Below are 16,631 nucleotides of genomic sequence, written 5' to 3' on the forward strand. Positions count from 1 at the left end.
GATAAGTAGAGCTAAGAGGCAGATGCTTCCTTTTCCCCAGACCCCACTTATGGTACTGGGGATCTGAATAGATAATTCTCCAAAAAAGATACACAAATGACCAGCAAACACATCATCATTAGTCATCAGGGAAATGCAAATCAAAACCACAATGAGATACCTGCCATCTCACATACACTAAGATGGCTGTAATTTAAAAGGCAAGGAGGGGCTTCCCTGGTTGGCACAGTGGTTGAGAGTCCACCTGCCGATACAGCGGACACGGGTTTGTGCCCCGGTCCGGGAAGATCCCACATGCCGCGGAGCGGCTGGGCCCGTGAGCCATGGCCACTGAGCCTGCGTGTCTGGAGCCTGTGCTCCGCAACGGGAGAGGCCACAACAGTGAGAGGCCCACGTACTGGGAAATAAATAAATAAATAAATAAAATAAAAGTCAAGGAATAACTTATTACCATGTGAACCAGCATTTCCACTCCTAGGTATACAGACAAAGTAAATGAAAGGAGGAACGAAAACAGATATTTGTACACTCATGTTCACTGTTATTCACAATAGCCAAAAGGTATAAACAACTCAAATGTCTATCAAATGATGAATAAGCAAAATGCAGTAGATATCCATACAGTGAAATATTATCCAGTCATAAAAAGGAAATCGAGTACTGATACATGAAACAATATCAATGGACCTTGACAACACTGTACTGAGATTAAAAATTTAAACAAAAGACTACATATTACATGATCTGATTTATATGAAATGTTCACAGTGGGCAACTCTCTATACATAGAGAGACAGTAGATTAGTGGTTGCTTAAGGCTGGAGGGGTGGTAAGGAGAAAGAGGGATGATAGCTAAGGTGTATATGGTCGGGTTTTTTTTAATTAATTAATTTAATTTATTTATTTTGGCTGTGCTGGGTCTTCGTTACCGTGCACGGGCTTTCTCTAGTTGCGGCGAGCAGGGGCTACTCTTCGTTGAGGTGCGCAGGCTTCTCACTGCAGTGGCTTCTCTTGTGGAGCACGGGCTCTAGTCGCATGGGCTTCAGTAGTTGTGGCGCACAGGCTTAGCTGCTCCACGGCACGTGGGATCTTCCCAGACCAGGGCTCGAACCCACGTTCCCTGCATTGGCAGTAACCACTGTGCCACCAGGGAAGCCCTGGTTTCATTTCGTTTTCTTCTTTTCTTTCCTTCCTCCCTCCCTCCCTCCCTCTCTTCCTTCCTCTCTCTCTCTCTCTTTTTATGGCTGCATTGGGTCTTCGTTGCTGTGCATGGGCTTTCTCTAGTTACGGCGAGCAGGGGCTACTCTTCGTTGTGGTGTGCGGGCTTCTTACTGTGGTGGTTCCTCTTGTTGCAGGGCACGGGCTCTAGTGCGTGGGCTTCAGTAGTCGTGGCACACAGGCTCAGTAGTTGTGGCTCGTGGGCCCTAGAGCACAGGCTCAGTAGTTGTGGCGCACGGGCTTAGCTGCTCCACGGCATGTGGGATCTTCCTGGACCAGGGCTCGAAGCCATGCCCCCTGCAGTGGCAGGCAGAATCTTAACCACTGTGCCATCAGGGAAGCCACCTCTGGTTTCTTTTTAAATTGACAAAAATGTTCTAAATTTGATTGTCATAACAGTTGCACATAACTGTGAACATGCCAAAAATCAGTGAATGTGCCCGTTAAGTGGACAAATTGTATGGTAAGTGAATTATCTTTCAATAAAGCTGTTATTAATTTTTTTAAATACTTATTCACATACCATTTGCTCCTTTTTCTTCTGGGATGTTTATTTTCTTCAATTGCTTAATAATATTACTTTGTATATGAGACAAAGAACACAATAAGCTTTCCAAACATTTCCCCCAATATGATGTTTTGATTTTCAAATATATGCAAACATAGATGTAAATGCATACTCATATAGCCTCTTCCAACTTGAGACCAGCAAAAGAATGAAGTCTTGGAAAAACTTTGTCTTTCACTCACGTTTTGAATGGCTTCCATTTCTCTATTTAAGTATTTGAAACATTAGAATTTCCATTACTATAAATGTAGCCAGTTATCCAAAGATTTCCATTTGTACTGCTTTATAAACTTATTTATCAAAGTATTGCACACAGTGTTTTATTTTCCCCAATCCCCTTCCATGCGGCATACAATGAAAAAAAGAACAGAGTACAAAAATCATCCCAATAAAAGCCTTAGCTAGTTATTTTGTGGATATTGACCAAATGATTCTAAACTTTATATGGAAAGGCAGAATACCCAGAAGAGCCAACACAATAATGAAGAAGAAGAACAAAGTCAGAGGACTGATATGACCAGACTTCGAAGCTTACTATAAAGCTACAATAATCAAGATAATGTAGCACTGGCGAAAGAACAAATAGATCAATGGAACAAAAACAGTAACAAGAATCTGTACATGACGGTTTATAGCAGCTTTATTCATAACTGCCCCAAACTGGAAGCAATCGAGATGTTCTTCAAAAGGTGACTGGATAAACAAACTGTTATATATCAATACAGTGGAATATTATTCTGCAATAAAAGGAAATGAGCTACCAAACCAAGAAAAGACATGGAGGGAACTTAAATGTATATTGCTTAGTAAAAGAAGCCAATCTGAAAAGGTTATACACTGTTATGATTCCAAATATATGACATTCTGGAAAAGGAAAAACTATGGAGCCAGGAAAAATATCAGTGGTCACCAGAGGTTTCACTGTGGGGAGAGAGAGGGTGGGATGAATAGAGCACAGGAAATTTCTCAGGGCAGTGAAACTATTCTGTACAATACTGTAATGGTGAAATGCACAACACCAGGCATTTGTCAAAACCCATAGAATGGTATAACACAAAGAGTGAACCCTAATGTAAATTACTGACTTTAGTTAAAAATAATATGTCATGTCACTATTTGTTTATCAATTGTACCATGTACCACACTAATACAAGATGTAACAGGACACTATGAGTGGAAGGGGGTGGTGATATGTACTATCTGCTCAATTTTCTGTAAACCCAAAGCTGCTTTTAAACTAGTAGTCTATTGATTTTTTAAAATTAGTCTATTAATTTTAAAAAATTAACTACCTAAAATTATAGTACTTTACCTAAAATTACATAAGAATACAGGTAATCCAAGACAGGTTGATTTTTCAAAAGCAATTAAATGGTTATGAAGTTATCAAGAACAACAAGAAAAACCACAAAATGAGAAGCTACCTCTCCATTATACGAATAAAGCCGAGGACAGCCTACCATGCTGATACTCAATACTGAAGAGAGGGGGAAAAGAATCTGACAAACATGAAGGGTTGATAATTTTTAAAACACTTTAAAATCTGGAAATAAATGGGCGTAGAGAAAATAAGACAGCTCTTCTAAAATAAATGAAACATGATACTTCTTTTTATGCTATTGTTGTTTATCTTATTCAATTAAGTTAGCAGTAAGAGGATTCCAACTGGGAATCTTAAATTATGGAAAGAGAAGATACTCTCTTCATATCAAGGAGGGATGCAAGCAAAAGCTGTGGAGGCAAGGTAATAGGCAGTGGACAATGAGATTGAAAATAGTAAAAACAGGGCAAGACAAAATTATGGGTCTGATTTACAAAGAACTTTAAATAAATTTCAGTACTATGCCATTTCTTATGACACACATTTTAAACTTAAAATAGGAAGGTTTTGTATATTTGCATTTTTCTTGACAACAGTCAGTTACATAAACAAGTGTGCTCATTTTAATGTCAAATTCCACCCAGATATTAATGCATCCGGCAATCTATGCTTATGCCAGGAAACTGGAAAATGATTATTCATATCTGATTTTACATTACTCGTATTTTTCTTTTAAAGACTTATGTCTGAATATCCCTGCAGAAGGGAATCTGGAAAACTAAGGGAGAGCTAATTTTTGCTCACTTTTTTAAGATATGCACTTTTAAACTAACATGTATGGGTGGTCAGCGAACAAGAGGAGTCCGTAAATGTAACAAACTCTTAATGAAATACAAACGAGTACAAAATACACCAAGTGTTTCAATCCTGAATTCCTTAATCCTATGTTTGGCCATGCAGAACTTCATCAGAAAACTTTAGGTGTTTTTCCACACAGCACACTTCATCATTAATACAGGATTAAATGTGACCAGCCTGACAAAGAAGAGCAGGGGCATGACACTGTTATGCAACTCCATGTCTGCAAGGGTGGCTTGCAGCAACTTCTTCACTCAGCAAATGCCAAGTGCACGTTCAATGTTACTGCTTACCACCAACCAAGTAAAGACACTATCCTTTGGATCCTCAGATGAACCTGTTTGCTGAATTATGCAATGCTTGAAATCTACCTTGGAAGTATCATCAACAACTACAGATGCAGGTGTGTGACACTACTATATAATTATTTCAGTAAGAGAAATTTTCTAATTTGAAAGTAGTTACTAGTACTAGGTAAAAGAATAAAATTCTCATCTTCTGTATTTGAAACAACATTTCAATGGGGAAAAGGATATTCAAATGGCTGGAAAAAAACAGAATAGTTTAAAGGTTGATAGGAAATTTATAAGAAATAATCAAAAAGATTAGTCATTTTTTCCATGAAACACATGATCCAGCATGGATAAAAGCTAAAAATAATTCTAAGAAAAAATGTAAAACATTTACTGCTTGGCTGACTACTGGCAGAAGCTCATCAATTCTTACCAAACAGTTACAGTGAAATTCACCACGGATTACTAATGGAAAAGACACACCCCTTCTGGACAACTGAAAACATTTGCCATGTTCAATAAAGAAGTTTGTCCAGGTTTTTTGTGCACTTCCTTTTCTCTGAACGTAAACAGAAGTTCTCCACAAAGAGAAAAGGTCCATTCATCACTACTGTGGACTAAAGCAGGATAACTGGGAATACTTTATTCCTGATGCAATGTAGGGTAAGGAACACTTCTCTTTTAATTATTTTGGAACTTGGACATTTATAGAAAATATTTTATAAAAACTATAAATGGAGTATAAGCTTTAAAAATTGTGAATCACTGTTTTGTATACCTGTAATTTATATAATATCATACATCAACTATACTTCAAAAAAATAAACTCTGACATTTAGTAACTTCATTATTTTAGGCTAAAATATGGTGATTATACATATTAGGTATAAACTGTAATTCACATTAAATACATCAGCTTAGTTAAATATACATAAAAGACTTAAAAAATGTATTTATAGCTACTAAATATACACCCAGAATATATAAATGACAGTATCTGTGTGCCTTTTCATTATATTTTCTATTATTCTATCCAACTGTTAAAATGATAATAGATTATTTGAAGTTCTACTAAAATGCCTCTATTTTCTATCATGTTCCACCACCTTCAACAGAGTAAATCAGAACTGCAGGCTGAAAAATAATGCAACAAAAGCAAGTACAATAAATTTATTTCCTATTTCTCTGTATAGTTCAAAGATACCTTTCCTAAGGATTTGTTTCACAGTCAACTTTCTTCTCTAGACCAAGAGATTTTTGGGGAAAATGGGTACTCCTGTCATCACTACAACAGAAGATGTAAAGAAGCAAGAAGAGAAAGAAGAAAATGAAGAATCTGTCTTGACCATGTTAGGCATTATTGGGATAGTACTTAACTTCTTGGTAGTAGTTATTGTGTATATCTATATCACAAGCTGATAGTCTCTTTCATGGGGTTGCATTCAGGACAAAAGCCAGCTCTAACAAAAATGATTTCTAAGAATAACCTTTAAAAGAATATTTCCAGAAGATTATGACAAACATTCCAGGGCAAGTGCCTGGCTCTAGGGGCAGTAACCAGGGTAAGTGCCTTACTCTAGGCACTGCAGTGAATATGTGGATAATAAAGATTTATTTCTGTATGCCAGAAAACACACAAGATCCAGTAATAGAAATAAGACACAAAAGCAACCATGCAATGGATTTTTTTCTAAAAGTACATATTGAATATGTATCATTTTCATTCCAATTGCTTTTAAATTTATGTTTATTTTAAGCCTCTAATAATTACCTAATATAGGAAAGGAAAATTTTTTCAGCATGGGAAAGAAAACTAATAAAATCTACAGAAAAATAAAGTTTTATTCAGTATCAATAAATGCTGAATATTCTCAAAAGCATTGTCTTCCTCTGGATTTATACTTAATATCTCAAAAGAAATGCATGCTTTATAATAATTTTTTGGTAGTTACGCATTTGTAACTATAAGATTGCATAGAAAATAAATACTACATAGAAAAAGCATCTTGTTTTTTTCTGATGTTCTTCAGCATGTGTTGACTTTATTTCTCTGATCAATTTCAGTAATATAAAACGAGAGGCCCACCTAAAGTATAAAAACCTCAACTCAATCTAATAAAGTAATACTTGTTTATGGAATGTTCATTTGAGTGGACTCAAAAACTAATGTGAAAATTAAATAATAAATTGCTCAAATATTTATTTTCAATTAAAGAATTTATTCATCCTACTTTGCCTAACTTGAAATATAAAGTCATCCTACATTTCACGGAAATATCACATGGAAATAAAGCAATCAGAGATCCTTAAATTATTTCTCTGTAAATTAAAAATCCTTTCAAGTAACTGAATACTAAAATTTAATCCATAACTATATGCAATCAACATCCCTACAACTAGCGTGGTTAGTATGCATATCTTAAAAGATAATCATGTAACAAATATATTCTGTCTGGTAAACTACCTTATTCAAAAGGCAGCTCCATTTTTCAAAGTACCAATCCAATAATTTGACTTTTACACTTATAAACCTTCCTAACGCTAAACTATTTTCTTCCCTAGCAGATCAATAGTTGTAGAAATTATACTTGAACAACATACAGTTTTTTTAAAAAAGGCTGAAATAAACACTGGGTACAGTAAAGTAAGAGAGAATTTTTTCATCTAGGATCTTAAATTCTCACTAAAATGTAACTCAACGAATAAACCAAAAATTCTTCCTTGATACTATACATTTAAAAACAAAACATGGCTCTGCAATAAAGATCTTTGCAAATGAGATTACTGAAAGGATATTTTAAGTGAGCATATATCATCAAGAATATTTGTACATTAATAAAATGTTAGTTCGAAGTTGTTTTACTGCAGAGCCATGAATTTAATATGTAATTAGTAATAACTCTATCACATACAAGTGCTGTAAGGAAAACATGAATGAGTCTTACACAAATACTTTGATAAAAATAACTTCTGTATGTAAGGATTCATACACAATATTTCAATTTTTCCATTGTTTAATTTCTTGAATTTATACTTTTCAATCAAGCCTTAGCCAACAAACTGTTTTGGGGATTCATGTCAACCCTAGAATATGTTAAACTTTGGCTGAAGTTGGCAGTTAAGCCAGCCACTAGGGCAAAATAATGAAATAAACGGAAACCCTATCAAGAGGTCAAAGATTTTTGGCAGAATATCAAAGTATGAATGTTTTTTACACAAGTCAAGGCCAACTTGCTCTACTCAGCAAGAAGGATATTATACTGGGGGCGTGATACACACACACACACACACACACACACACACACACACACACACACACACACATACATAATCTTTTACAGTTTCTCATGTAAGCCTAATTCAATGATTGTTTTAGTCAATTCCCTTTTTATGCTTTTAAAAAGTATTCTACTGGGAATTCCCTGCTGGTCCAGTGGTTAGGGCTCGGCGCTTTCACTGCCACGGCGCAGGTTCAATCCCTGGTCAGGGAACTAAGATCCCATAAGCCACACTGCACTGCCACACATAAAGTATTTCACTAATTTATCATATAAGCATCTAGTATGTGTAATATTTGACTATGTAATGGCAATATAACTGGCATAAATAAATTTGGAAACAAATATAACTCTTAATAGGCTTACACTTTAATTAATGGGAAATTATATATATATATATATATATATATGTGGCACAAGTCAAGTTGTTTATAGAAGAAATGAAGAGTTATAGTTCATTTGGCAGGTTGGTTAGGTGGAATTTTATTAAGAAGGTATGTACTATAAACAGACTACAATGTGAGAAGTGAAAATATAAATAATAGATACACTGGCAACTAACAGGAAGAGAAGGACCACTCTACTTTGGGTAAACAAGGAAGGTATCTTTAAAAGGTTCCAGGTATTTTACCCTTACAAATCTATACAAATCAAATCAACTGGAGATCAGATAAATTTTAATTTAAGCAACCTCTCTCTCCCTTAAAAAATTTATGCAACATAATCATTTAAGAGACAGAGTAATGTATTCCATACCAAAGACATTTCAAAATAGAATACCTTTGACAAACAGGAAAATTCTAGATAAAAGAAACTTATGTGTGCCAGATACTCTGAGTGGCCACTAACATGCTCAAAATTTTGGTACTCTGTACTCTTTTACCAAGAATGAAACAGCAGACAGGATCTTGTTTTTGACTCATATGCAGAAATAAAATACATTAAATGCAGGCAAGTGTTTCAGATTTTACTTGTACTACTCAGATAATTTTTAAGAAAACTGGGGCCATATTATAACACAGTTTGGAATTAAAAACCAAGTGACCTGCAACTTTACTTAGCAGAAGAATCTTGTAAAATCTTCACCCATTTCTGACAGACTCATTATTAAAACAGTGTAAAGAAATGGCAATAAAATACAGTATAACTCAAAAGTTTCAAATGAACTTTACCAAGAAAACCATAAATAAGGATATGATGTTAAGAACTATGTGTTATGACAGCTCAATAATTTCTACTTATTTGTTTCTCAGGCAATGTGTATCAACAAAACAAGCAAAATAACTATTTTCGTAAATGATAAAGTAATATATTTTCTACTGATAAACCACTATATTTTCATGTAACAGTACTAATATAATTTGTAAGCCCTCTACAAACAACAGGCCCTCCTGAATTTGCTGCCCTGAGCCCTGAAAAGATAGCAACGGTTCCAACTGTACGTTTACTCTGAAGGATCTTTTTAGTAATAACTTTTGGATTTAAAGAATGTGGTCATATTTAAGACATTTGCCATAACAACAAAATTAACTTTATTCTCTCATAAAATTAAACGTAAATACTGAATTTTTGAGGACTATAACCTAAGATATATTCCAAAGATATATTGGATTTTAACCCAAAATCCATTTTCCTGAGGAAAATCAGGTGGTATAAGAAAGCTTGCAATAATGGATTTTGTCCCATTATAGCTAGTTACAGAACTACCATACCAATATTATGAAAAAGAGGAAATTTTAATACTAGTATATACTATCACTTAGCTAAGACAACCAAGCCAAATTAGTAGATACTTTATAATGTTCTCAATAAAAAAAAAAGTTTTGTGCTTGTTCTCCTTTATTCCTTCCTTTAACATATCACATGTATTCATTTCTCTCTTCCATAGTGAAAAAATCCATTTATATCTTTTTTAAATTTGAAAATATGTGAGCTTAGTAATGGCCACATCACAGCTAAACAGTAAAACGTGGCAACTGAATAAATTTCTCTGGATTTCATTTGCTCTTTCCTAATCTGACACTATGAAACACGCACTAAAAAGGTAGAGATTTTATAACACTTTGATAAAGAGTTTCCAGCATGCTCTACTATATTAATGGCAAGTAATTTAATGTGCTCAGTGGTGCTGTTTTCTGAAGACAGGAACAAGTCATTTTCCAAAACGGGAATGAGAATGATAAGGGTGAGAGACTCTAAAGTAACATTTTACCTGCTAATTCTCACATTCATACAGTTTTACAAAGTATTTCTAGCAATGAAATGAGATCGCCATCTAGTGGCCAGTGGGGTAACTGAAGGCTTACTCAATAGCGTGTATGTAACTGACAGCAGCCTGAGGAAAAATGATCCTCGTTCACAACGCAGCTTTCAAAATAACATGGCTGTGACAAATGGAACTCAGAATGTTGGGAAAGAGAAATTAAAATGAGCACATCCTTCATATGAATATTCTCCTATCTACCTAAGAAATCTCATGAAAATAACTACTTTCTTCCTTTTAAGATTTTTATCATTCCTTTTAAAAATGATACTAGAGATAAAAATAGCCTAATACAAACATATAAATCACTTATTTGTTTCAGTTACCTACCTTGAAGCTGTGGCTTCAAATTCACTGTTCTATACACAGAGTTACCTTAATGACCATTGTTCGCCTCAAGTCTCACTCATTCACTACTTGTGCTGTGTGCACCCTTTGTTTCTATGAAAAAAAAAAGGCTCCTAAAAAGCAATTAAGTGGTCAAAGCAACACCTCAAAGGCTAAGAGGGAACATAAAGTGCTATCTCTTGACGAGAAAATTAAAATCTTAGATCATTTAAAAAGTGGCATGTCGCCTGCCAAAGTGGACTGGTAAGGCTGATAAGAATAAACTGAACGTTCATAAAATAAAACAGAAAGAAGTCAAAATTTGTGGAAGTGTTAGTGCTGTCCTTACAATGGCAAAAATGGTTTCTCTGGTTCATGATAAAGTGCCTGCAAAGACTGAGAAAGCATCAAGTTTGTGACTAGAGGACATGTCACAGAAGCATATCCCCGTTGAAGGCAAAACAATGTGTGAAAAAGCACTTGGCCTCTATGAGCACTACTGTGAGGGGGTTGAGGAGAGCTGAGGAGAGGAAGTTCAAGGCTAGTAAAGGATGGTTGGCTAGCTACGGAAAGTGCTACAGTCTTAAGAACTTAAAGAGCACAGGAGAATCGGCATTCCCAGAAGAGCTCAAGAAACTCACAGAAGAGAAAGGCTATCTTCTAGAGAAAGTCTTCAACTGTGATGAAACAGGCTTATTCGGGAATAAGATGTCCAATCATACCTACATCCATAACAGTACCAAGCAGGCCGCGGGGGCTCTAGGCCTGGAAAGATAGCTTTATTGGTGCTGTGTGGCAACACAGCAGGTCACATGATCAAGCTAGGCCTCATCTATGAAGCAAACAATCCCCAGGCCCTTGAAAACAAAAATTGCCTACCCGTGTGTTGGCAATGCAACAAGAAAGCCTGAGTGACAGCCATCTTGTTGAGATGGTTCCACCAGTGCTTCATTCCTGAAGTGAAGAAATACCTCAAAGAGAAGGGGCTGCCAATAAGGTCCTCCTCACAATGCTCCCAGCCATCCCCAATGTCTCTGCTTTGCCAACAAGAACATGGAAGTGATGTTTCTGCCTCTTAACACTATCTCACTACCACAGCCACTTGACCAATGGATCATCAAGTGCATTATTGAGGTGACTTACACCCACTTCACCTTCAGGAGGATCCCTGCTGCCCTTGATACTAACCTTGACTTCAGCATCGTGGATTTATGGAAGAGCTTCACAACTATAGACGAAACTGTCCTTATTGCAGAGGCTGCAGATGCCCTAAAGCCCAAGACCGTTAACGCATGTTGGAAGCCATTATGGAGTGGGGTAGTCAGTGATTACCCATTATTGATGCAGAAGTCAGGAATATCTTGAATGTTGCAAGTGAAGTTGGTGGAGAAGACTTCACTGATATGATGTGAGGACAACAAGGAACACACAGAAGAACACAGAGAAACCTTTCCCAACAAGGAACTCAAAGATCTACTGAAATCCTTGACAGATGATGATGATGATGATGATGATGATGATGATACAGCAGAAGATCTAGAAGAGGCAGGGCTATCAATCTGGACACTTGAAAAATTTGCAGCAGTTTTTCAAAAGGTGGAATTGTTAAAGGATATGATCCTGAGTACATCCTCCAATGGAATGAAACCTCCGTGTCACCCGAGGGATAACAACATAAGTACAACCACTGCAAGATTTGTTTGATGATGCAAAGAAAAGAAGAAACAGCTTACAACAATGTTTCTAACTAAAGCACCTGCAATTGTGAAGCCTTGATCTTCAATACTTCAAGACCCTCAGCTCACAACCTCCACACATCAAGACATCATTATTATTGGGCCTCCTCCAAAGTATCAACATCTGCAATTAGAAGCTGGTTCTTCCAACACAGATGTCCTGTCAGTAGGTTCAAGTTAGCCTGATGTCTCACTGCTTACCTACATGCTACACATCTGTCGCCTCACCATAGGCATAAGACAGCAATCATCATCATCATCACATGACGGTTAACAAAAGAGAAGAACCAGGGTTTTGGTGAGTGTTAACACAGTGTGTGTGATAAAAAGAAAAAATTTATATTTTCTCTATTTATAACTATATTTTCTATATGTACTTATATTTTAAACATTCTATGTATTTCTCTTTCATTAAATGAAAGCAGTCTGTATGTGCTGAAAGGAAGAAAATATGTTGTTGTTGCTGGTGTGTACTATGTAGTTAGGTCTATGATGAGTGTCTCTGTACTGAACCTGTAGACTTTTTTCTTGTCATTATTCCTTAAACAATACAGCATAACAACTATTTATGTAACATTTACATTGTGTTAGGTATTATAAGTAATCTAGAGTTGATTTAGAGCATACGGGAGGATGTGCAGAGCTTATATGCAAACACTATGCCATTTGATATAAGTGACTTGTGCTCCTGTGGATTTTGGTTTTGGTGGAGGGTCCTGGAACCAATCTCCCAAAGGTTAACTATATTTTACTACAGCTCTCCAAAGAGCTTATTACATTCGGCTTGTGTTTTTGCATATCATCTGCTAGCAACGTAAGCAAGCCATTGAATATAACATCTCACACGAAATTATTAGCACTGCTCTCACACTTAAAAACCAACTTGCTGGATATGCTATAAAATAGTCTGTATTCTGTATAAATGTCAATATCATGAAAGACAAAGAAAAGTTGGGAACTTTTCTGGATTAAAGGAGAACAAAGATATGACAATTACATGAAGTAATAGATTCTGTATTGGATGCTCTACCTTATCCCAACCCCTCAAATGGCCAAAAATAATATTCTACAGACCAATGACAAAACTGGAAAATGGACTTAAGACTAATTTTATAAAATAAGAATTTTACTAAGTTCTGAGAAGACTGACTAGATAATTTGTTCAGATTTTAAAATGTCACTTTAAAAATTAGCGTTTTAACCAAAATTGATATTTACTAATATATTAAGTTACATTTTCTTGAAATACATCTATAACTCATATTTAGAATATTCTAAATGGGCATACTTAAATAATATACCTTGTTCCTTAAAAACTATGGATTGAATATATCCCAAGTTCCAAAAAATTTTCTCTGATAAATGAAAACATCATTTAAGAGGTGTTCTGCCAATTATCTGACCTACTTATCTTAACTAAGTTAATTATTTTATATTAATTTACCTTAACTTAAAATCTTATTTCAAAATAATTTTTGTAATGTGGTTACAAAATGTGGTTCAAATATAAATGTGGTTCAAATATAAATCTATCAATTAAAATTATACCACTATCAATTAAAATTATACCACTATCAATTAAAATTAAAATTATACCACTGGACAAAGTACCAGATTCAAGCATATAAATCTCAACCTTGGGCAAAGAAATGTCTTTACTCTGGGAAAATAATCACAAAGGAAAGGCAAACGTTAAATTTCTAAAGTAGTTCCAAGATAGACTATCTTAAGTCTCTGCAATTCCATATGTTTACCAGAATCAAGGCTTATTTATTAAAATACACACTTAACAGAAAGTGCACCTACTTGAATAGACTATTTTAAACAGTAAAAGTAAGTAATACCAGATTTCCTTTTTGATTCTGAACCATAAAGATAAAAGCTCAGTGTTACACAAGGACTGAATTTCCGAACAAGACAAAATTAAAAATTTCTGAGAGGTCATACAGTTTGAAAGTAAAAGGATTAATAATATTTTAACAATGTGGAAGGAAGTAAAGAGAAACCTTATCTTACTCTGTTCAATTTTTCTAAACGATTTAATGTTAAATTGCGGCACTGATCTGAAATACTTAAGTTTACAGCTCCAAATATTTTACTTAATCAAAAAATATATTGTGCATTTGACATCTATTTTTTCAAAAAGACAAGTCTGATGGATCAAACAGGTCAATCTAAAAAAAAAAAATCAATTACATAACACCTCAATATTTTTATGAAAAAGTTTGAGGTAGGCTGGGAAATGGTGTGTTTGGAATCACAATAAACTTTTCAAAGTGGAGAATATGGGCAGTAATCCCTTTTCAAATACGAGTACATTTTCCATCCATCCAATTGCATTTGAACTGCTACCACAAATCAAAATAAACTACTTCAAGATTCATTTCCATTGCTTTCCTTACCTATTCTTCCTTAATAATATAATTAAATGTGTAAGTGTTTATTTTCTTGAGTAAGAATATGAATAAAAGCAGAGATAAGAAGCAGAGCAAATATTTTAAATTTTAAAATGAATAAATAAAATTAAAGGTCCTGGCTAAAAGGAAATGTTAACTGTTTGTTTTTCTTGGCAATACTTGTATGTCACTGAGTGTCTAAATAAAACATAAACTTTCTATTCTTATTTAGGAAAAGAATACATTTCTTGGAAGATAATTCCACAACCAAGAAAATAATGAACTAGTTTCAATCAATAATCAATTGTATATTGACAAAGTAAGTAACTATGGTACTTTTATTACTGAATTTGTAAAAACTAATACCCATTGTCAAGTATCTATGGACTTGAATAATTCATCTATCTGCCTTTCTTCAAATAACTACTGTCTGAAATTCTAATATTTGAGAAAAACATTAAAAACACATAGAAATTCAATTAATCGTATTCAGATCAGAATATTGTCATGAAACTGCTAGCCTTTGCCCTATCATTTTCAGTTACAGGTTATTAAAAGAAAAAAATGTATTTTCACAGTTGAAAACAAAGGGATAATGAAAACTTTTATTTATGTTATAGATGACTACATAGTAACAAATTAGGGGCCCCCTAAAACAACTAACTGTTTCTCAAATAATTTTAAGAAATAAATCCATCAAACTCACACCTATATATATCAGTGAAGGATAATTTCAAATATCCCAATTGAACCTTATTATTTAAACTGATAATGATAAAATAAGTAAACAAAAGTAATCATCCACTAAGATATTTCAAAGGACTAGTTACAGTGTGATTTACCTGAGTCATTTCGTAGATAAGATGACATGGCTGGGATGAGGCAGGACTGACTGAGAAGCTCTAGAAGAACAGATGGAAGGGCATTACTGTTCTGTCCTCTACTCTCGTGAGATGACTGAGCTTCTCCATTTACAGCACCACTTGCAGGATTTATATAACTTGCAAGAACCTAAAAATAAAAATTGTTGGATTTAAACTGCGTTCTATCTTTGTAGTTTAAAAGCTCATATTTTATGTTAGTCAATCTGAATACCAAGAGAATGTATTTTCAACTCAATCAATGCCTCATACTACATGTTTTAAAAATGACGTTTTTTCTTTAGATTTTCAAAAGAGGGTATGCTTTCCATGATAACGTACTGTATGACCAGACATACAGAAGCAATCCACCTAAGAACATGAACTTAAAAGCTTAGTAGGAACTCTGAGATTATTTATTTCATTGAATAGATTCAGTTTATAGTTTGAGGGTGATGGAATCTTAGAATTTTATACAAGAATAAGCTTATCATCCTAGAACTGCAAAAATTATGTTCAAAGACTTCACCAATGCTCTAAAAAAAAAAATGGACAACTAATTTTAGTCAATTAGTTGATCCAGGAACAAAAGCTAATCTTTAAGAACGTACTCTTCTCATTTCTGTGGTATTGAAGACTTTATAAGCTAGTTCACCTTGCCCAGTTCTAGAAAACTTATAGAACAATGTGAGAAACAAAGATATAAAAAATAGATTTTTTTAAAGAGTCCAGATATAGCACTTTAGATGAGAAGTTGACCAGAAGAAAGTAGACATGGCACAGTCCAGTTATTTGATAATTTCATCTTTGTCACTTTCCTCTCAGTGAAGAAGCTAAGAGGGAAGAATTTAGAGTTACAAGTAGGGAAGAGAAATCTCTGTCCAGTATCTTAAATGTACTGAGAGCAAGGAGTACAATGGGCTGTATAAAAGTAGCTTAGGATGAGATGGATAGTCAACAATAGTTAAAAATCAATACAACAACAAAAAATTTAACTATTATCACTGACAATATCAACTTTGCAAATATACCTGCAGGAGACAGGTAACATGTTCCTCTTCCAGCCTCTGTTTAGTTAAGGCTTGTTCCACATCCCATCCAGAAGCTGTAGAGCCTGTTCCAAAGCCAGTCCCTTTGGCCCAATAGAGCTGCTGTTCCTCTGTTGATGTAGGGTTGTGAGAGCTTGATACTGGTGGCTTATAACAAAAAATTAAAATGTATTACTATTTGGTTTCATTTATCATCAAAAATTTATCAGTAGAAATTTAAATAGTTTAGCTGCTATGGAGAACAGTTTGGCACTCCTTAAAAAAATTAGACAAAGAAAGACAATGTGACCCAGCAATTCCACTCCTAGGTATACATCCAAAGACATAAAAACTGATACTCAAACAAATACGTTGCTCTTATGTTCATAGCAAGACCATTCACAATAGCCAAAGGGTCAGCCCAAAAGCCCACCAATGGCTGAATGGATAAACAAACTGTGGTTTATACATACAATGGAATATTA

The 16,631-nt window shown here is 34.6% G+C and overlaps 1 protein-coding gene across 9 annotated transcripts in view; it reads right to left on the reverse strand.

The window, feature by feature from the left end:
• The window catches only part of BIRC6 (baculoviral IAP repeat containing 6), a 238,238-nt gene that overhangs the window by 48,588 nt on the left and 173,019 nt on the right, over window positions 1–16,631 (reverse strand). For all 9 annotated transcript variants that reach the window (XR_004521845.2, XM_033838758.2, XM_033838755.2 and 6 more), the window contains 2 exons: window positions 16,150–16,314; window positions 15,101–15,269 (listed from right to left, as the gene is read on the reverse strand). Coding sequence is in view for 8 of the 9 variants with exons in the window: in XM_033838758.2 (XP_033694649.1) it covers window positions 15,101–15,269; window positions 16,150–16,314 (334 nt within the window). In the remaining variant the exon portion in view is untranslated. The remainder of the gene's footprint in view (window positions 1–15,100; window positions 15,270–16,149; window positions 16,315–16,631) is intronic.

The sequence above is a fragment of the Tursiops truncatus genome, chromosome 14 (assembly GCF_011762595.2).
Source record: "Tursiops truncatus isolate mTurTru1 chromosome 14, mTurTru1.mat.Y, whole genome shotgun sequence".
NCBI lineage: Eukaryota > Metazoa > Chordata > Mammalia > Artiodactyla > Delphinidae > Tursiops > Tursiops truncatus.